Source organism: Cricetulus griseus, chromosome 2 (assembly GCF_003668045.3).
Source record: "Cricetulus griseus strain 17A/GY chromosome 2, alternate assembly CriGri-PICRH-1.0, whole genome shotgun sequence".
NCBI classification, from domain to species: domain Eukaryota; kingdom Metazoa; phylum Chordata; class Mammalia; order Rodentia; family Cricetidae; genus Cricetulus; species Cricetulus griseus.
The window spans coordinates 425676688-425699037 of NC_048595.1; the positions used below are offsets into that span (position 1 = coordinate 425676688).

The 22350-nt window shown below is 42.7% G+C and overlaps 2 protein-coding genes across 2 annotated transcripts in view; both read left to right on the top strand.

Moving 5' to 3' along the window:
• Positions 1-1384: 1384 nt before the first annotated feature.
• Tmem169 (transmembrane protein 169) lies at positions 1385-5045 on the top strand. Its single transcript, XM_035439242.1, has 2 exons — positions 1385-1655; positions 4423-5045. The coding sequence occupies exons 1-2, from the start codon at positions 1385-1387 to the stop codon at positions 5043-5045; spliced, it is 894 nt and encodes a 297-aa protein (XP_035295133.1).
• Positions 5046-9145: 4100 nt separating this feature from the next.
• The window catches only part of Xrcc5 (X-ray repair cross complementing 5), an 89230-nt gene continuing 76025 nt past the window's right edge, over positions 9146-22350 (top strand). Inside the window, 6 exon segments of the mRNA NM_001246740.1 lie at positions 9146-9196; positions 12195-12308; positions 13027-13210; positions 14895-14943; positions 16196-16318; positions 19867-20058. Of these exon segments, the coding sequence (NP_001233669.1) occupies positions 9176-9196; positions 12195-12308; positions 13027-13210; positions 14895-14943; positions 16196-16318; positions 19867-20058 (683 nt within the window). The 5' untranslated portion in view covers positions 9146-9175.

Here is a 22350-nt window from a genome sequence, read left to right on the forward strand (position 1 = left end):
GAATGGCTCAAGATTGGAAATAGATTGCAGCCTCCTGAGAGGTCGGTTGAGTTTAAAAGTCAGAGTTCCCCTGTCTTGCTTTTCTTGGCAAGACTTGGCTTAACATTTTAAGCTCCAGATAAAGCCTCTAATCTTCTCCTAGAACAGAAGTTCTCAACATGTGTATAGTGACCCCTTTGGGTCAAACATCTTTTTCACAGGGATAGCATATCAGATATCTTACAAATCAGGTGTCTCCATTACAGTTCATAACAGTAGCAAAATTACAGTCATCACAGCATGAGGGACTGTATTAAAGGGTCACAGTATTAGGAAGGTTGAGAACCACTGGCCTAGAAAATCAATACCATCCCAAGGTTAGTTTGAAAATATAAGTAGTGTGCTGGTATTTCCTCTGTAAGATGCTTATATTTTTCTATTCTTTCTGGTTTACCTGCAGAAAAAGAGAAGATGGAGTGTTGAAAACAGCCCTTCCAGATTCCTGCAACTCTCTGAGAGCCTGTTGTACTAGGAGGCAGGGTTCCTGCATAGCAAGGTAGAGTCGGTTAGTGAGGTTTCACTACTCTTCTTCCATTTGTGTATTGTTGGAATGTATTCTTGGCAGTCAGAAGTACAAAGTACCAGCCCCAGCCATGTCAGTCTCCATCTATGATGAGAATAAGATTGGTGGGGCTGGAGAGATGGCTCAGTGGTTAAGAGCACTGCCTGTTCTTCCAAAGGCCCTGAGTCCAATTCCCAGCAACCACATGGTGGCTTACAACCGTCTGTAGTGAAATCTGATGCCCTCTTCTGGCCTGCAGACATACATTTAGGCAGAACACTGTGTACCTAATAAACAAATAAATCTTTTTTAAAAAAGAATAAGATTGGTTTTAACTCCTACCTGCCTATAGACTTCCTCACTAATTTTCTTAACCACTGAGCCATTCCCCCTTTTAAAAATTATATCATGTACATTGGTGTTTTTGTCTGCATGCATATCTGTATGGGGGTGTTGGGTGCCCTGGAACTAGAGTTACAGTTGTGAGCTGTCATGTGGGTGCTGGGTATTGAACCTGGGTCCTCTGGAAGAACAGCCAGTACTCTTAAGCTCACTAACTTTCTTATACTCTGTACCCTTTAACAGAGTTGATGAGGTTTTCATAACACTGAGAGAGGATTTCCATGGACCCCTCCCTCCTCTGCTGATTTCCCAGTTTCTCTCCAGCCTGCCCTCTTTGATTGGAGCTGATGCGTTGCCTTTCTGTCTTTCAGGTCTAATGCACCCTCAGGGGCATGTTTACATAGTCCTTTCCAAGTAGAAGCTGTGCGATGCTTGGAGCTTGAGTTTGCTCAAGCAAACCAAACTCTTCTAACGTGAGCTCTGCTAGTTCTCAGGACTGGGATGGAAGAGTCAGCACCAGCGGAAAGCCAGGGCCAGCCAGCAAGCCCCAACCATGGCTCACTGAGGAGGGCAGTGGCTGCTGCCCTGGCCCTGGATGGGGAGTCCACAATGGGCCGCAGGAAGAAGAAGAGGAAAGAGTCTCGCCCAGAGTCCATCATCATCTACCGGTCAGATAATGAGAAGATGGATGAGGAGCCTGAAGAATCAGAAGGTGGAGATCGGCCTAAAGAGGAGGAGGGGGAGGATTTCCTCGACTACCCCATAGATGATGGTGAGTTTGTCTGGAGCCCCTTGTTCAAAGTCCCCTCCAGGAGACGGGCACCCGTTCACTGGCCTTTCACTTTCAGGTGGTGAATTTTTTGAGGTGTTGCAGTCTTCATTAATTAAACAGACACTGGTACTTAGAGCCTGTAACACTCTATTCTAAGTGAGATGATATCTCCACCCTCTCACAACTGCTAGTGTAAGAAGCTGATTATAGACTAATCGCTTAACATATATAAGATAAAGAGCAACAGTTGTTACCTTTTATAATAATTATGAATATGCAGCCAGGTGTGGTTGCTTACACCTATAATTGGATGCCATCCTGGGCTATACAGTGAGACCATGTTTCAAAAAATAAAACAAAAATTAAACCACCACCACCACCACCACCAACAAATCAAGAGACTATGTGTTAGTTAGGGTTTCTACTGCTGCAACAAAAACCGTAACCAAAAGCAAGTTGGGGAGAGGGAGGGTTTATTTGGCTTATACTTCCACAGCACTGTTCATCATCAAAGGAAGTCAGGACAATAACTAAAACAGGGCAGGAACCTGGAGGCAGGAGCTGATGCAGAGGCCATAGAGGGGTCCTGTTTACTAGCTCACTCCCCATGGCTTGCTCAACCTACTTTGTTTCTTTCTTTCTTTTTTGTTTTTCTGAGACGGGGTTTCTCTGTGGCTTTTGGAGGTTGTCCTGGAACTAGCTCTTGTAGACCAGGCTGGTCTCTAACTACCTCTGCCTCCCAAGTGCTGGGATTAAAGGTGTGTACCACCACCACCTGGCTCAACCTGCTTTCTTATAGAACCCAGGACCACCAGCCTAGGGATAGAACTACCCACAATGGGCTGGGCACTCCCCCGTCAATCATTAAGAAAATACTTAGCTGGACAGTAGTGGTGCACTCTGTGAGTTTGAGGCCAGTCTGTTTTACAGATCAAGTTCCAGGACAGTCAGGGCTACACAGAGAAACCATGTTTAAAAAAAAAAAAGAAACAAAACAAAACAAAACAAACAAACAAAAACCCCCAAACAAAACAACAGCAAAACAAACAAACAAACAAAAAGAGAAAATACCTTACAGTCAGATTTTATGGAGGCTTTTTGTCAATTGAAGTTCCCTCCTTTCAGATAACTCTAATTTGTGTGCCAAGTTGACATAAGATTAGCCAGCACAGACTATAAATTATGGTATCAGTGAGATGTAATTCCTTCACATTATCAAAATTTGTGTGAAATATGATAGCAACATTGTGTGGAACTAGATATACTCCTCATTAAAGTCTTCAACTACACTGTAGGAACTGGTCAAATATTTATTAAGATTCAAAGTGTGCACATTGTATGTCACAGAAATTCTTAGTATTTCCACCATGAAATTTATGTCTGTGCTCTGCCTGTATAAGAATATATGTTGCCATCAGATAGCCTGTGGGTTTTCTTTGTTAAGAATTACTATGCAGCAATAAACAGATCTATTTTTGTAGAAGGATAGATGTTAAGACTCCCAAACTCAGTGTGAACAGCACAAGAAGTGTCCCTGCTCTCGTGGAGCTGACCTATCCTGGGAAGACAGTCAGTGAAAAGATAACCAGGTGGAACATTAGTTCCAAAGATAGCAAAACCACAATAGAGGGGAGATGGTAACTGATGGAGGGATTTTGTGTCACAGGAGACCTCTCTAAAGAAGTGGCATTTGGGCCTGGAGAGACGGCTCAGAGGTTAAGAGCACTGGCTGCTCTTCCAGAGATCCTGAGTTCAATTCCCATGGTGGCTCACAACCATCTGTAATGAGATCTGGTGCCCTCTTCTGGCCTGTAGGCATACATGCAGGCACAACAGGGTATATATAATAAGTAAATAAATCTTAGGAAAGAAGTGACATGAAGGAGCCAGGTGAGAAAGATGTGGGGCAGAGTTTTGGTTTCTGTTGTTGTTTATTTTTGGAAAATAGTAATGGTCTTGAGGTGAGAGCAACAGTAGCCTATTGATAGGAAGGGGTGTTAGAGTGTGGAGAGGGCCAGGCGGAGAATGGTGAAAGATCAGTGAGGGAAGCCAGGCTGGATCCTGGACGGCTTGCAAGGGCATGTAGAGGGCTGGGAACTGTGGAAGTCAAGGGGGACTTTTAAGCAAGGCAGACATTATATATATATATATATATATATATATATATATATGTATATGTATATATGTATATGTATATGTATATGTATATATATCATATGGTGTGTGTGTGTGTGTGTGTTTGTGTGTGTGTGTGTGTGTATAGCGAATGGCTTATTTATAGCTTAAATATAAGACCTGGGGTGTCTACAGGCACAAGAGAATGCCCCATCTCAGAGAAACACAGGACTAGCCATGAGAAGGGAGGGAGTGGACTATACCCTCAGTGTGTATACATATATACTCACATTTTATGCACAGGTTAGTACTTATAAATAATGCCTTCATAGCACTTGTTAACCAGAAACAGGATCATGATAAGGTTGTGACTGGTGAGACTGTGTCAAGGCTGCAGTTCCAAAAAATGGAGAGACCTTAGGAAGAACAAGTTCATCTTGCTCAGAGTTTTGTCAGGGCCCCACACATGGAGTCATCGGTCTCTGTAGGAGTAGTAATAGCAGAGATTGCCCTCCAAGGGAGACTCGTTTTAAGTCTGCTGTTGACTCACTGGTTCTATTGTTTCCACCTACTCAGATCTGGCCTCAGGATGGCACTGAGATGAAATGTGGAGTCCTCAGTTCTTGACTCTCACCTCCTTTGTGCACTGCAGGTATGTGGAACATGCCTTTGGACAGCCGCTATGTCACACTAACGGGGACCATCACACGAGGGAAGAAAAAGGGTCAGATGGTGGACATCCATGTCACTTTGACAGAGAAGGAGCTGCAAGAACTGACCAAACCCAAGGAGCTGTCAAGGGAAGCAGCCCCTGAGGGAAGAAGGGTCTGCCAGGTGGGGGCAGACCAGGGCCCACACGTGGTCCTCTGGACACTGGTCTGCCTACCTGTGGTCTTTGTCCTTTCTTTTGTCGTGTCTTTCTACTACGGCACTATCACCTGGTACAATATCTTCCTTGTGTACAATGAGGAGAGGACCTTCTGGCATAAGATTTCCTACTGTCCCTGCCTCATTCTCCTCTATCCAGTGCTCATCATGGCCATGGCCTCTTCCCTGGGGCTCTATGCCGCTGTGGTCCAGCTCTCATGGTCCTGGGGAGCATGGTGGCGAGCAGCCTGTGACATGGAAAAAGGCTTTTGTGGCTGGCTTTGCAGCAAGCTGGGTCTGGAGGACTGTTCTCCCTACAGCATTGTGGAGCTGCTGGAGTCTGACAATATCTCAGGCAATCTCTCCAACAAGGACCCCATCCAGGGAGTAGAAACCTCCTCTGTCTAAACCACCAGAGACTTCTTTCCCTAGTAGTTGACAGTCATTCTACAGTTCTAGCAGGTTCTTTCCTTAAACTATCCAGTCCCCTCTACAGTCCTAGCTCACACTGGTCTGCCTACATCTTCATTATTCCAAGAGGGCATGAAACAGAAAAGTAACTTGTGCCAAAGTAGTTTGTCTGATATACAAGTACGTCTAGACTCTTTGCCCTGAAATGATCATTTATCTGGGATATGAAGATCCACTGGAAATTCCTCCAGGGGCCTGACGGTGTTATTGGTGCCTGCAATCCAGGGTAGTGTGTGCAGAAAGAATAAAGAGACTCAGGGGTAACCAAATCCACCAAGAAATAGCTGGAGATGGAGTGGCACATTTAGGTAGCTAGGCTACTACGATGAAGACTGTGTGCACCGTGTAGGTTTAGATAGAACTGCATATAATTAAAGCCCCAAACGTCAGTGAACTAAACAAGAGAGAAATCTACTTCCATCTGATATAGATGTCTGGAGGTGGACCATCCCAAGACTCTGTGATGTCATCTGGAGTTCACTGGATGGTGGAATGTGACCCTCAGTGCTCTTATCTTCAGTTTCCAAATGCTGACTATGTCTCTAGCTGTCATAGCAGTGTTTGTGGAAAATACAGAAGAAGCAAAGGAGGGCACAAAGCCCCTGTCAATATGTATTATATCTCATTGACCACACTATAGGCACATGACCCCACAATCAAAAGATACTGGGAAATATTCCTAGATGATATTGGGGTTATGTGAATTTGTGGAAAGGGAGAATAGCTATTTGGCAGGTGGGCAAGAATTCACATCTTATGATAGGAATTTAGATAATTCAGAATTAACTACTAATACAGTTTTATTTATTTGTTTATTCATTTAACTATTTTGGCCCTAGTCTTACAAGGAGAATTTATACATAGATATGAGCTACATACACTATGCATATGCCTTAGATAGTAGCATCTTGTGTACTTGACAACTTTTGTCATGTGCTTTCAGGTTTCTTTGGAAAACCCATTAGATAGGAGCATACGGTCATATAACCACAGTATAATTTTTCCTGGAAAGAAAGGGGGTATAGATTAATACCACAGTATTTAAAGACAGAGAAGAGGGAGAGGAAAGAAGAGAGAGAGAGAGAGAGAAGAGAGAGAGAGAGAGAGAGAGAGAGAGAGAGAGAGAGAGAGAGAGATGAGCGAATGAGAGAGAATGAGAATATCTTCCAAACACTAACTCAGCAGGGATCAGTAGCTCAAAACACAAACCACATTTAGCTTGTGCTTTGGTCAAACCCAGGAGCCTTATTCACTCAGACCTTTCTAGCATGAAGCTCCTCTGACAGGAGTAATGTCACCAACTAATCCAGATGAAAAGATCCTGGATGGAAGAAATAACTTCATTTTTAAGTGTCCTGGTTTCAAAATGTCAAGTCCTAAGAGGTCAGCTAGTTTTGGAGTTGGGGTTCTTACAAAGAGGGATGATGATTAAAATTTTTCTTTGTGTCCCAGAAACAAATGCTTCCAGGAACCAGCATGAACTGAAATAGAGGGGTGGGTCAAGCTCCCCAAATACCAAACAGTGACATTCATTTAATGTATGGTGCTGAACTCCACTTTCAGAGAATTAAGAAAACAATCCTGTTAATAGAAAAAAATGTGTCCAGTATTTTTGAGAATAGCTGTGGTGCTTCCTTGTGCATTTCCAGAGATATGAATAATTTAAATGAAAATAAAAATAATAGAATCTGATTACTATTCGTCTACCTTGTTTTTGAGGTTTCCCCTAAATAGCTTTGAATGCTATAGTGTTTACAGAAAGGTGGGCCGATTGGCAGTCCTGTGTGTGTGAGATGATCTCAGTAAGGGATCTATGTTCTGGCTTTCTGTGTACCACAGAATTATGGGAATTCTATTTAGATGAACTGTTTCCAAGTTGCCTTTTAACCTAACTTTTTTTTTGAAAAGATTGATTGATTGATTGATTGTTTGATTATGTATAGTGTTCTGCCTGCATGTATCCTTGCAGGCCAGAGAGGGCACCAGATCTTATTATAGTTGGTTGGAAGCCACCATATGGTTGCTGGGGATTGAACTCAGGACCTCTGGAAGAGCAGCCAGTGCTCTTGGCTCTGAGCCATCTATCCAGCCCCCCCCCACTCTTATTTTAAAATGCAGCCACATTTACTACATTTATTACATTTATGTCAGTCACATTGGTTAGGGGAACCAATGATTAAGGACAAAAATCATCATGATTAAGACAAGGGTAGAGAGGAGCACGGTGACATTGGGGTGAGGGTGAGAATCCACCCAGAGGATACCAACATGGTGGTCAACCTTGACCTAAAGACTTATAAAACTAAAATAATTTCAAAAGAGCACTAGTGCCAGCTATGGGATACACACCACAAGCCCCACAATAAGACTCGATGGTTCTCCAAGTTGGACTTCGGTGGTATCCTATACTTGGATCTGCCATGGGCTCCCTATTTGTGTGCCTTACGTCCGACACCCCAGGAAATGTCCGATCGCTGGAAGCAAAGGGCTGCTGGGTGATTTCCTTGAAAAGGAGTGGCAAACATTCGCTGCAATCGGCAGATACCTCCATTTCTAGAAAAAGACACCTTCTTAGGCTTCCTGAACTTCCTTTTCAACGTCAGCTACTCCAGGCTATCAAGAAATTCTTAGCAGAGGTTACCTTTTAGGTGTCTCCCCCCCCCCCACGCTTCCTTCTTTAAAAAAATTTATTATGTGCTTTGGTGTTTTGCCTGCATGTATGTCTGTGTGAGGGTGTCGAGTCCCCTGGAACTGGAGTCACAATTGTGAGCTGCTCTGTGGGTGCTGAGAATTCAACCCCAGTGCTTCTACCCATTGAACCATTTCTCCAGTGGGCCCCCCTCCCCCCCGTTTTAGGTGTTTACACTTCCCATTTTGTTTACTCGGAGAATTCCCACTCTTTCCTTCAGCAGTTGGTCCTAAGGCCATTGTACCTGTTTAGTCTTTAATTTCCTGTTTAGAAAAGGCCTTTAGAGGAGGTAAGTGAATCTCTGGATTCATCTTACATAGGGGAACTATAACTCCAGAGTGCTAATACAAAATGCTAGCCATAGTGATCGCTCAGTACTAGCAATTATTTATTTTTATTCTTTTTTTTTTGAAGATTTTATTTATTATGTATACAACAATCTGCTTCCATGTATACCTGCACACCAGAAGAGGGCACCAGATCTTATAACAGATGGTTGTGAGCCACCATGTGGTTGCTGGGAATTGAACTCAGGACCCCTGGAAGGGCAGTCAGTACTCCTAACCTCTGAGCCATTTCTCCAGCCCTTATTTTTAGTCTTAAAAATCACGTATGCAAGCGTGTGTATGTGGGTATGTGCATTTCAGTGCAGGTGCGTGTGGAGGCCAGAAGAGGGCGTCAGATCCCATGGGACTGGAGTTTTGAACTGGTGGGTATGGAGACCTGAACTCATCCTTTACCAATACTTTCTTAACCCGTGACTCATTTCCTCCAGCCCCTTATTTACTTGTTTTTAATTGTTGAGTGCTCTATCTGCATGTATGTCTGCAAGCCAGAAGAGGGCAATCAGATCTCACGATAGATGATTGTGAGCCACCATGTTGATGCTGGGAATTGAACTCAGGACCTCTAGAAGAGTAACCAGATAGAAGAGTAACCAGAGTTCTTAACCACTGAGCCATCTCTCCAGCTCCCTGTTTTTAACCATTAAATCTATTTATTTAATATCCATTTATTTACTGTGATGTGTGGGACACGTGGAGGTTAGAGGACAACTTCTTGTTGCTTCTTTGTCTCCACCAAGTGAGTCCTTGAAGTCGGACTAAGGGTCCTTAAGACTTGATGACAAATGGCTTCACCGGTAAAGCCACTTCCCTGGTCCAGTACTAGCGTTTTTTTGTTTTTTTTTTTAAGCAGCTCTACGAGAACAAAGCCACACCTGGGGAGGCTGTGCGCATGCTCACAGCCCAGGGGCCGGGTTTCCCCGCCCCTTGCCCGCAGAGCCGGAAGTCTAGGTCTGTGTGTCGTCCGGAACTGAGTTGAGACACTATAGATTTCCATCCGGAAAAAGTAACCAAACCGCCCGTGGACCAGCAACATGGCGTGGTCCGCTAATAAGGTACTGAGAGCTGGGCTTTGTGCCTTACCCAAGCCTGGGATCTGCTGAGGGTGGTTCGCTAGCTGGAACTGTGGGGTCGCAGCTGTGCCAGCACTGAAGGATGAATGCCCAAAGCGGAAAGCTTGGGGTTTGGAGTTCTGATTTGAGTCTTGTCCGCCCCTTCACGCCCCCGTTTTCCTCCCCTTGCCTCACCTGCTCCTCAGCCTCTCCCTAGCTGCCTCCCTTCTACTTTCTGTCCACTCCTCCTGGTAACGCAGGCGCCCCTTACCGCTTCTGAACCTGGGCTCTTGAAAACTCTATGTAAGAATTTATATAAGTCATCCAGGATCACCCCCTACGTGACAGGCCTGTTAAACTTCAGATAGGAATTCTGTGAATAAAATAACTGAAAATATAGTCTCATATTATCACCTTCATAATAATATAGTATCTCGAATTTATTGGCAGCTTACTGTGTGAAGCACAGAACTAAGCCTTTTATTCCTATTTCATTAAGTCTTCACACCAGCCACTGAGATGAACATTAATTATTGTTCTTAGCTTGTAAGTACTAGAACCAAGGCACGAAGAACTGAAGTGATTAGAACATGGTCACCCTTTCCACAGGTGGTAAAATACTGATGTGAGCCCAAACCATTTTTCAGAGCCCTGGGGGAAAAATCCAGTGCATTGCAAAGTACCTATGACCCCCGGCTTCCTAGATTAATAAAGGAAATTACAGTGAGCTTTAAACGATATTTTGGTCACCAGAGAGAGATGTAATTGCGATTCATTCATTCATTCATTCATTCATCTACTCACTCATTCATTTAAATCAGGCAAACAAGATAGGGGTTTGAATAACGGATCTCTGTCTTCCTCCACCCCCAATTGGGAAGTTTTGATTAAATTATGAACTCATTGTGAACTCCTAATGATGCTGCTCACCTCTTTTGTTCTTCTTTCGGTTCCTGAAAACTTTGTAGCTCTTGTGAAGGGCTTATTTGTGGCAGATGTACTTGAAATAAAAATCCTGGCTATATTGCTTCAGTGTAGAAATGAAGAGTAGCTATACTCTCCCCAGTCTCTCTTCCATGGCTTTCTTACTGCTTCCAGAAAAGAACTTAAAGTATCACAGACCATTCTTCCAGTATTTTCATACTGTGAAACTGGTGCCCTTTTCTGAATCTCTAATTCTTGACAAAAGACTTCAGTTAGTGTTTGCTAGCTTGTTTTTGTGATTCATAATTTTTTTTTTTTTTTTTTGAGACAAGGTTTCTCTGTGGCTTTGGAGGCTGTCCTGGAACTAGCTCTTGTAGACCAGGCTGGTCTCAAACTCACAGAGATCCACCTGCCTCTGCCTCCTGAGTGCTGGAACTAAAGGCGTGTGCCACCACCGCCCTGCCTGATTCTTACTTTTTTTTAAAAAAGATTTTTATGCTGAGGGAATCCCTGTGGGATGTGAATTGAATTCCTCTTAAATGTACTCTGTAGTTTATTACTGTTCATCCCCAAAATAAATTGTCATCGTTTCTGAAATCTGTTGACATTGCTGTGTCATATGTTCCATTCTTTATGAACTAAGGAAAAAAAGAGTATTTCCTTTGTGTGTTGTAAAGTCAAATGTAGGGGTCATCTCCCTAATATAGGAGCTCATCCAGGCTTTTCAGACACCTCTCGAGACAGATATCTCTGACTCAGAGGGTGCCTTATTTATTGGTCACTTTTTTTTTAAAAAATATTTTATTTATTTATTATGTATGTAGTCTTCTGCCTGCATGCAGGCAGAGGGCATCAGATTCAAGGTGGTTGTGAGCCACCATGTGGTTGCTGGGAATTGAACTCAGGACCTCTGGAAGAACTGTGAGTGCTCTTAACCTCTGAGCCATCTCTCCAGCCCTATTGGTCACTTTTAAATCTTTCTCTCATAAGAGATGATGCCCAGCATTGCTCACAGTTTGTCTGATCAGCAGAAAGCCCAGGTGAGACTGGTAGGATCAAGACCTCATGTGGTCCAATAGTTTTCTACCTGACTGAATTAACAGTGAGGTTAAGTGACATTCCCAAGAGCTAATTAATTAGTGGAGATGGGACTACAACCCAGGTCTCTGGATTGCTAATCTAGTATTTTGTTTTTCACCAAAAGACCCTTCATTTTTCTTTCTTAAATACATTATAGTGTTGATACAACTTAACATGTTTGTGAGGATAGAGTGTTGAAGTTGTATCACCTTGTTGATTCAATCTATAATTTACTTTAAAATCACAAGTTATTAGCGTAGATCTTTTGAAATTTATATTTGAGTAAATTTTGTATGCAAAATACATAGAGCTTCACATATGTCCACTTTGCATTTGGTTTATTTCAATTCCTTAGTCCCTGAGATAGTATCAGTAATCAACTTGACAAACTGTAGAATCACAGGGGAGATGGGCCTTTGGGCGTACCTGCAGGCAGATTGTCTTGCTTATGGTAATTGACATAGAAAGACCCATAACTATGAGTACGACCTTTCCCTGGTCTCTGGATGGAAAAAGCAAACCAAGCACTAGTTTGTGTGGATTCATTGTTCTCTTCTGACTGGATGAAATGTGACCAGCTGCTTTGAGTGCCTGAAGCCTTGACTCTGTCACTATGATGAACTGTATCCTGGAACTATGAGCCAAAATAAAGGGTTTCTTCCTTATTTGTCAGGATGTTTTATCATAGCAATAAGAAAGGAAACTCTAGAGAGTCCCCAATATATGATTGTTATTTAATGGCCTGGTGTCGTTGCTTATATCTGTAACTTCATTACTCACTTGACTGATTCCTCCACCTAGCTGGCTTTTAGGGACATTAGGCCCCTTCACAGGCTCTCCAGAGTGGAATGTTACATGCCTTACACACATTAAGTCTATAACACATGCCCCCTTCTTTTATCATTCCTCTTCCACATACCAGGATGGGGACCCATTTCAGAATCTTTGCTAATAACTTCTTTTTGTTTCTTGGGTACCTTTTGGGACTTGTTTCTAGGCAGCTGTTGTGCTGTGTATGGATGTGGGCGTTGCTATGGGTAACTCTTTTCCTGGCGAAGAATCCTCGTTTGAACAAGCAAAGAAAGTGATGACTATGTTTGTCCAACGACAGGTAAGTTTCAGATTAACTCAGCAAGTTCAAGCCAGACTGGGCTATAGGAAAAGACCCTGCCTTAAAAACAGCTGTCCTAGTTTAATTTCTGTTGCTGGCATAAAGAAAAACAAATCAACAAAAACCTACGACTTAGAGAAAGGGTTCATTTCAGTTCACTGGTCCAGGCTAGAGCCCATGGATCTGAGGAAGTGATGGAGACAGGAACTGGAAACTGCTAGTCACATCTAGCATAAAGTCAAGAGCAGAAAGAGAATGAAAGGTGCATGCTTATTTGTGCTGAAATGAAAAGCATGACTTATAGATAATGAAATACCTGCTTAGGAGCTGGAGAGATGGCTCAGAGGTTAAGAGCACTTGCTGCTCTTCCAGAGGACCTGGGATCCATTCCCAGCACCCACATGGTGGCTCACAACTGTCTGTAACTCCAGTTCTGGGTGAGCCATCCTCCGGAGTACTAGGCACAAACATGAAAAGACATACACACAGGTAAAAACACCCATCTATATAATAATAAAATGGTTTTTAAAAACTAGAAAAAGTCTGTTTACAGCCTAATTGTTGTTGCTAGTAAATCCCATGTTCATTTAGTCTAATATTGGGTGGCCCTGGGGACCTCCCTAATGAGGTATGACCTTCCTGCTCCCTGAAGTTTAGGTGTCCTCTTCCATCCAGGTGGCTCAAATACAGTCTTCAACCTTTGGCTTTTCCACCCTAGGTGTTTTCTGAGAGCAAGGATGAGATTGCCTTAGTCCTCTTTGGAACAGACAACACTAACAACGCCCTTGCTAGTGAGGACCAGTATCAGAACATCACAGTGCACAGACACCTGATGCTACCAGATTTTGATTTGCTGGAAGACATCGAAAGCAAAATCCAACTAGGCTCTCGACAAGCTGACAGTATCCTTTTTGTGCCCAAGAAGACAAGAAATTTTCCTTTGTCTGGAATATCACAATCCAGTTTGGTGAGGCTTTCCCAGAGTCTCTGATCTGAATATCCGGGCATATTTTCCTCTGAGGAAAGGGGGGTTTGTAATTGATATAGAATCAGTGCTCCAGTTCCAGGTCTTCTAGACTCTTGCTCTTTCTGTGCCTTGTGATATTGAGAGTTTGGGAAGTATAGGGGCTGGCTTACAGTTGAGTGGTTTAGTCCATTATCATCAAGGTGAGAAGCTTGGCAGCACACAAGTAGACTTGGTGCTGAAGTAGCTAAGAGTTCTACATCCCAATCCACAGGCAGGAAGCAAGAACGGTATTGGGCCTGGCTTGAGCCTTGGAAACCCCAAAGCCCACCCCTACAGACACACTTCCTTCAACAAAGCCACACCTACTTGAACAAGGCTACACCTCCCAATCCTTTCAAATAATGCCCCACCCTATGAACCTCTGGGGTCCATTTTCTTTTCTTTTTTATTTTTTTAAAATATTTTATTTATTTATTATGTATACAACATTCTGCTTCCATGTATATCAGCACACTAGAAGAGGGCACCAGATCTCATAACGGATGGTTTCGAGCCACCATGTGGTTGCTGGGAATTGAACTCAAGACTTCTGGAAGAACAGTCAGTGCTCTCAACCTCTGAGCCATCTCTCCAGCCCTCTGGGGTCCATTTTCATTCAAACCACCACAGAGATGAGAAATACATATTCAGAAGAGTATAGCGCTAACTTTCTCTGTTCTTTTGGATGAAGGATGTTTATACCAAACAATCAGGTTGATATTCGAGCTGAGATTTCTCATTTCTTCCATAGAGGCCTGTTTTAGTTTTCTTCTCTGTTGGTGTGGTAAGACACTGACCATAATCAACTTGCAGAGGTAAGGGTTTATTTTAGCCAATGCAAGAGCCCAAGCAGGATCTTGAAGCACAAACCAACAGAGGAATGCTGCTTACTGGCTTTCTCCCCAGGCTTGTATTCAGCTACCTTGCTTATGCATCCCAGGCCCACCTGCTCAGAAATGGTGCCACCCACGGTGGTCTGGGCTCTCCTATGTCACTTGGTAATTAGAGAATGTCCCACAGTCATGTCAAAAATACTGATCTGATGGAGACAGTTCTTCAGTTGAGGTTCAACCTTCCAGATGTGTCAAGTTGACAGTCAAGATTAGCCATGAAAATGAAACCCTTTCTCAACCCTCCCCACTACACACACAAGATTGGGGTTCTAATTTTAAGTGTATTCTTACAATTTTTTTCTAAACAATTAGTAGTACCACTCTTGACCACTGGGAGGTGCTGCTGTGTTTGGAGTAACTTGGAAATGATGTGCTATGGCTTGCATCATATTTAAGAATGGACTGTGATTACTAAATAGGGGCTCTAGGTATTGTTAAATGACATCTTAAGGTTTTTGTTGAACGAATATGCATTAACTGTCTTATGTGTATTTTTCAATAATTTGTGAGAATGTATATGTGGATAGAAAGCATTTATGAAATAAAATCTGGAAGAGGCACACGGACGAGCCTTTCCAAGTCATCCACTGTCTACAGTTGTCAACAGTGTGGGCCTTGCTGGGAGAAACTGCAGTGTTCATGGGATGAAGGGATTGTTGGCATTGTTTCTAGCCTTAACTAGCTGAGTCTTGGACGCCCTGATTGTGTGCATGGATTTGATTCAGCGTGAAACCATGTGAGTGTCTCACCTGAAGAAATACAGAAATGAGGCTTCCTGGGAAAAGTGTGGGCTGATGTGTTCAGTATACTCTGTGTTTTGTTGTTAACCAAGTGGCATGTCTATCTGGCAGGAAGACTATTTGACAGAACTCAATGCTAATCTTTCTAGTTTTTGAAAGTTTAAACACAGGATCACATTTGATGGGAGTTTCTCTGGGAGAAATAAATAAGCATTTGGCATCTTTCAGTTTTCTTATTTGACTTAAACTAATTACCCCCAATTTTCCAAAAGTACTAAGTGCTATGATCCATAAGTAATTGGTATACTGTGCACAGTAACTGTAGTCAGTATCCGGGCCCATTATTTGCTTAATTACTGTATCTTGAAAAGCGTATGCCCCTTGAACACAGACAGATGCATTGTCAGGAAAGCCATTTTTGTGCTGACATCCCAGGCCTCAGTTTGTATTATTTTATCTCAGTCTGAATCCTCTGCAAACTCCTGCAGCGAATCCCATGTTTAGTTCCCTGGCAAGACATCTGGAAAGTGAATGTACAAGGCTGCTGTCTTCACACACCTCGGAGTCCCTTATTTACATTCTGAAGCCGTGCGTGTGGGAAAGGATTGTTTTAAATCACAGTGCGAGGGACACAAGAATATTATGTGTTGTGATGCTGAGCCAAGTGTGAACTGTGTGAAGTGGATTATGTATTTAATAGGAACTCTACTGAGCATTAAGAGTGTGTGGACCTTGAGACTAATCACACTTATTAATATATCTAGATTCAGTCCTTAGTCTCTCTGTTCAGTGACCAAGTGTATTTCAGCTTCTGGAAAAACATTCAGGAGAATGCTTTCTTTAAAATCACCTTTTCAGTACTAGGCAGGCAGAGGCAGGCAGATCTCTATGAGTTTGAGGCCAGCCTGGTCTCCAGAGCTAGTTCTAGGACAGCCAGATCTACACAGAGAAATCCTGTCTAGAAAAAAAAAATTCAACAACAATGAAAATCACCTTTTTTTTTTTATTTGTGTGTATATGTATGTGTGTGTGTGTACATGTGAGTGGGTGTGTGCATGCATATGCACATATAACACATGTGTGGAGGATGGAGGTCAACTTCATGGAGTCTGTTCTTGTCTTCCACCCTGTGAGAGTTCTGGCGGTTGAACTCAGGTTGCAGGCTTGCAGGGTGATTGTCTTGACCTGCCGATCCGTCTCACTGGCCCTCAGAGAACGGTTTCTTAATGTGATCACTCTGTCTTTTAGAGGGAAGAAGTTTGAGAAGAAGCATATTGAAGTGTTCACTGACCTCAGCAGCCCATTCAGCCAAGATCAACTGGATGTTATCATTTGTAACTTGAAGAAGTCTGGCATCTCCCTGCAGTTCTTGTAAGAGCTTGGGAATAATGGATTGGAAGGAAAATCTTGTTCTCTTATGCAGTGAGCGGGACCCTGTGTAGATGGCTTACAGGAGCCTTCTCTTTTCGCTGAGTAGGAATCTGCCAGGGGATTTACTTTATGTGTATCGATTATACTTGTGTTCGTGGAACTGTTTTGAGCTGTGGTGATAAAGAGATAAAGTGAAATAGTGATACAGAGAAATTGAGCTCAATAGCAATTACAGATTTTATACTTCAAGAATCAAGGAATTAAAAAACCACCTTTCAAGGATTTTCAGATTATTTCCTGTCTGTATAGACGACATTATCAGACTGATAGTTTCTTTGTTATGTGGCTCAGAGCATGATGTCTGTAGATTGAGGGTAGACAAAACGTTATGTTAGGAACCAATTTATAGCAATAGAATGTCTATATTTAACCCTTTCTCAGGATGCAGACGTATATTAAAGTGTAATTTGCTATGAGTATTATAAAATTTGGGGAGAAAATGTGTATTTTATAGCTTATAAGGAAGAGATTCCTTCATCTCACAGTAACTTGAATTTCCCCTCTAGCATTTACTTTCTTTATTATACATCCCCACTAAAAAATTCTTGTCATTATACTAATCCTTCCTGCTGCATTTAAAACCCATTTCTTCTTGTCCTATTTTTGGCTGAAGCGAGTGATGCTATAGGATGTTGAATTATTAATCTGATCAGGGACGTTCATCTTTCAAATTGAGCACTGCACTAAGAAGCGTTCGGAGCAGGCGCCTTTGGCCTCTTAGACTGCCTGCCATGGGGAATTAAGAACCCCTCTTGCATGCATGTGTGTCCCTCCTAAGACTGCTGGGGGATATCTCTTTCCTGTGGGACTATAGAGAAGAGTTCAGAAGGGCTCACCAAACTGGTACTTGCTAAGATGACACTTCAGAGAAATTAAGTGCTTTTCAAGTGACACTTCTCATGGAACTGAGGTTTCCTTGGTACTTCAGAAGGCTGGCTTAGCTCAGTTCCCTGCCCATGGTCTCAGGATGCCTTGTGTTTGAAGCATATTGTACTCCACTTCTGCCAATGTCATTTGAAAGAGCTGCTTTTTTTTTTTTTATCTTTTAGAAATGAGCACCATAGTAGAGTACCCAGAAGGAATGTGGTCTTTTCTTCCACTTGCTTGTTAGTTGGCTGCTAGCAAACCTTCCCTGGAATATGTTTTCTTCCTATACTACAGACTATCACCTGCTGTTCAGTGTATCCCATGTATTCTCAACTGCTTTAGTTTCATTTAAAACAGACTTGTTCCTTGGGCATAGTTTTTAGCTTCCTCTACTCTGGTCAAATGCAGCATAGAGAGAATTGTTACTCTAACTTTTTCTAGGGTAAATTTCTTTATGCTTGGCTTTATGCCTGGTTGATGCCACAGGAACACTCAGTGCCTAATGCAAGGTGTCTGCCGTGCACACGGGCCAGTGCTTTAGCTTGATGTGTAACGCAGCTCGTGCGGCTCTGTCATGCTAAGTAAACAGAAGGGTTACCCAGAAAGCCTTATTTTAAGTATAGCAAGCAGAATGATTGATTGCCTTGAAGGTATCCATCCACATAGGGGTGACCTACAGAGTGTTGGGTGAACCGAAAAGATTACCTAATCCAGCCCTCTTTGTTTGCAGTAATGAAGTAAGGTGGTATGCCATAGCACAAGAGCATCACCCTGTCAGTCAGGCGACTGGGTGGCTCTGGTTGAGTTATTTCCTCTCAGTTGCTTTAGTTTCTCTTCATAAAATGGAAGCAGAAATCTCCATTGACTTAGTGTGGGAGAAATCTATGGTATTGTTTAGGTGAAAGCATATCTAAAGTTCCATATATGATATTATGCTAACATGTATTTGAGTGGTTTTTCAGTTTTCATATGGATTGGTTATTTAGTATGTTTTAAACTTAATTTTTTATTTTCTATGTCTGGTGTCTTGTTTGCATGTATGTCTGTGTACCACATGTGTGCCTGGTGCCTGTGGAGACCAGAATAGAGTATTGGGACCCTGGAACTGGAGTTACATATGGTTGTAAGCTGTCAGGCGGGTGCTGGGAGCCAAAGATTGGTCCTCTGCAAGACAAACAAGTGCTCTTAACAGCTGAATCATCTCCCTAGCCTCTGGTTATTAATGTTTTGTTATTGCTGATTCCAACCTAGAGCTAGCCTCATTTCAAGCAAATAACTAGGGAGAAACATAACAGAATTGGGCTTTGCTTTTGACTGCAAATATTCTGATTTCTGTGTAAGAATTTTTTTTTCTTTTTTTCGTTTTTCTAGATGTGGTTTCTCTAGCCATCCTGGAATTTGCTTTGCAGACCAGGCTGGCCTTGAACTCAGCAATTCATCTACCTCTGCCTCCTGAGCGTTGAGATTAAAGACATGTGCCACCATGCCTAGCTTCTGTATAATATTTTAACATTTTAAATTCATTTAGCATTGAATTTTTACGTATTTTATGTTTCACAGCCTCTTATTTATTATTGTGATTTTTTGCAGTGTTGAGGTTAGATTCAGGGCTTCATGCATGCAAGGCAAACCACTCTATCACTGGCTACATCCTCAGCTTCATACTCTTATTAAATCCCCCAGGAACCCCGAGGGGTCATTGGTAGTCTCCCCAGCACTCTGGCATGCTTAGTGTATTGCCTGGAATTGCTCTAGGAAGCATTTCTTCCTGAACTTTGACCTTTGGCTTTAGTGACCTTCAGTGATCTCTTGTAGACCTCTCCTTTAGACTGTTGATTCCTGATGTTTTTAGAAGTTTGAAATCAGAGGGTTAAACACTGTGTCCTTCATAGATAGTAGAGTTGGGTAACATGAGCTTGCCTCAGTCAATTTCTATTGCTGTGATAATACATGTAAGGTAATTTATAAACAGTTAATTTCCTCTCAGAGGTCTAGAGGAAGGAAGTCTGAGCTCACAGTGCCAATGCAGCAGATTTGGTGTTTGATGGGAGATGTCTGCCCCCCAGAGGATGCTGTGACTGTCACATGACAGAAAGGACAGAAAAGGGCAAAAGGCACTGTCTCTGGTCTCTTGTAATAAAACTCAGGGTTTATTATGATGGTCCATCATGATAGATAGTCAACTGCTGACACCCCCCCCCACCTAATTCTTAAATTTCAATGTAAGAAGTTTGGGGCCACAGAGCGTAGTAGAACAGTGTGGAAGAGGCCGTTCCGAGAGACCAACCAATACGAGGAAGATGGGGTGAAATGGGGAGGGGTAGTGAAAGGCTCCCAGGACCTGGCTGTAACCATTCTACTGCCACCCAGAGAGCCCTGCCTTTTCAGTTATTTGGTTGTGTCAGCCAGTTTCTTCTTTTTACCAGATCCAAGAAGTTTCAGCTATTTAAAAATGAAATAATTCTCAGGTAGGTACATGTCAATTGACAGATAACATTATGGAGCTGTGTCAGGGTGACTGACAGGCAGGCATCTTCCTTGTATGTAGTGACAGTCACAGGGTTGGAATCTAGATTTGGAACCAAAACTCCACCTTCTTTACTGGTTATCTTTCCTGACAGCCTGCCTTTTCCAATCAGCAAGAACGATGAGACTGGGGACAGAGGAGATGGTGACTTGGGCTTGGACCACTGTGGACCCTCCTTTCCTCAAAAAGGAATTACTGAGCAGCAAAAGGAAGGCATCTGCATGGTGGAGAGGGTGATGGTGTCTTTAGAAGGTGAAGATGGGCTGGATGAGATCTACTCCTTCAGGTAGGACATGGAGACACTGGCGGCAACTTTTAATCTTCCCACATGGATTTCTTTGACCAGAGATCTTCCCGGTGCTTTTCTTTTTCGGAGCCATCCTTGACTTAGCAGTCATTCTTTATTAAGTGTTCTGAATTTTATTAAAGAAGCTGCAGGCTCACCCTTAATCTCCCTTTTATTAGTTTGTATGGTTTGTACAGAGTTCTCATTTATTTCCAGATATGTGCCACTGAAGTTTGGGAGTGTATAGATGCCTTAGAGATGGAGCAGATTCCATCTTTATTCCGAGCTTGAGCCACATTTCCTGGACCACTCTTTTCATATATTTACAAAACCCATTGTTTTTATTTTTAAGTTCTTTTGTTAGTATATGTTGAATCTTTTGTTTTCATTGTATCTGTTCCATTCAGGTATGTTATGGTTTTTGGTCATATTCACTCCCATTGCCCTCTCTTGTCCATATCCACCCACTCCTGCTGATCCCTCTCCTTTCCCCTGCATCTCCCTTCTACTTTCATGTCAATTTCTTTTTGTGACCCAATGTCGTTACCCATCGAAGTCTGCTTACAGGGGCACAAGTGAGGGATTACTTACAGACGAATGACCAACTTACCAGTGGTTATGCTACTGAAGAAACTGTCTTTATTCTTTACTCCACTAAAAAAAGAAAATCCCCCTTCCTTATGAACTGGTAACTGCCTATGGATCTTCAGGGAGGGGTGGAATGTGTGAGCCCCTCCTCACTCCACAATACAGTGTTGACAGGCCTGGTCTTGTATGATTAGAAGACAACATTCTATCCCTTCCTCTGGCTTTTACATTTTTTTATGACTCTTCTACAGTGTTCCCTGAGCCTACAGGGGATAATATAGATGTCCCATTTAGGATTGAACATTCAACAAGCACTTACTCTTAGCACTTTACCAGTTACAGTCTTACCTATAGTAATTGCCACCTACTACGAAGAGGGAGTCCCTGACCAAAGCTGACATAGCACTACTAACCCATGGCCATAAACATAGATGTTAAGAAGACAGTTTGAAGGGCCTGGGGAGATTGATCAGTGGTTAAGGGTGCTGCCTGATCTTCCAGAGGCCTGAGTTTGGTTCTCAACATCCATGTTAGGCAGCTCACCTGTAACCATCTGAACTCTAGCTCTGGAGGACCAGACGCCTCTGACCTCTGAGGGCAGGTGCACGCATGTGCATATACCCAGACACATATGCAGTCATAGACAAACAACTTTTAAAAAAGACAGCTTAAGGGGGACATTATGTCCATTTAGCAAAACAGTAGTAGCTTTTTCACTAGGGCCTATGACCTCCATAGCCATAGGCTCTTGACCAGGTTTGCAGTACTAAAATTGTGGTTTTTCTGCTGTCGAGTGGACTTTAAATTCAAGCATGAAGGGGTTGGTCACCATAATAGTCATGCTACTGTTATATAGTGGGCCTGTCAGGTTGGTATTATAGTACAGTGTCCACATAGTGGACTGAGTAACTCTGTTGATGTCTGTTCACCCCATCTGTCTGCACAGACCTTCCAGCATTGGGCAAGCTGGACAGCAGGGCAAAGGCTTCAAATTCTCTATGTTCTGCAACCACAGCACACAGTACCTTCTACAATAGTCTTCCACATAGTTCTGTTGTGCAACAAACAGTAGTGGTAATAGCCATGTTGTTTCAGGGGTTCTCAAGGGTTTCCCTTACCAATAATTAGGGAGGTACCCTGTCCCTGGGATTTTCAGTTCATAACCTGTGACTTCTGGGACAGCTCTATCACCCACACAGGAGAGAGACCTGGACTTTCCTGTTCAAACTCTTTACGGTTCTATCTTTTAACTAGCTCACAGAGCAGCAGGCTTCCTTATGGTTTAGAAAGATGTAGGAAAAAAATATTTTTACTTTGTTAGCATGAGTGTTTTTGCCTGGATGTATGTATGGATCCACATGTGTGCCCATTGCCCACAGAAGTCAGAAGAGGGCATTAGACCCCTGGAACTAGAATTACAAATGATAGTGAGCTACCACGTGGGTACTGTGAATTGAACTAGGGTCTCTGCAAGAGCAGCCAGTGTTCTTAATCACTGAGGCGTCTCTTTAGCCTCCTTATAGCTTTTTCATACATCCTTAGTTTAGGTTGACTGTCCCATCTCCTAGCCACTCATCTCCACTGAAACATTTCCACCTTTCCTATTCCTCTTCCCACTTCCAGATTATGTGTTCTGTTATACACACATGCACATGTGTACACACACACACACACACACACACACACACACACACACACACACAC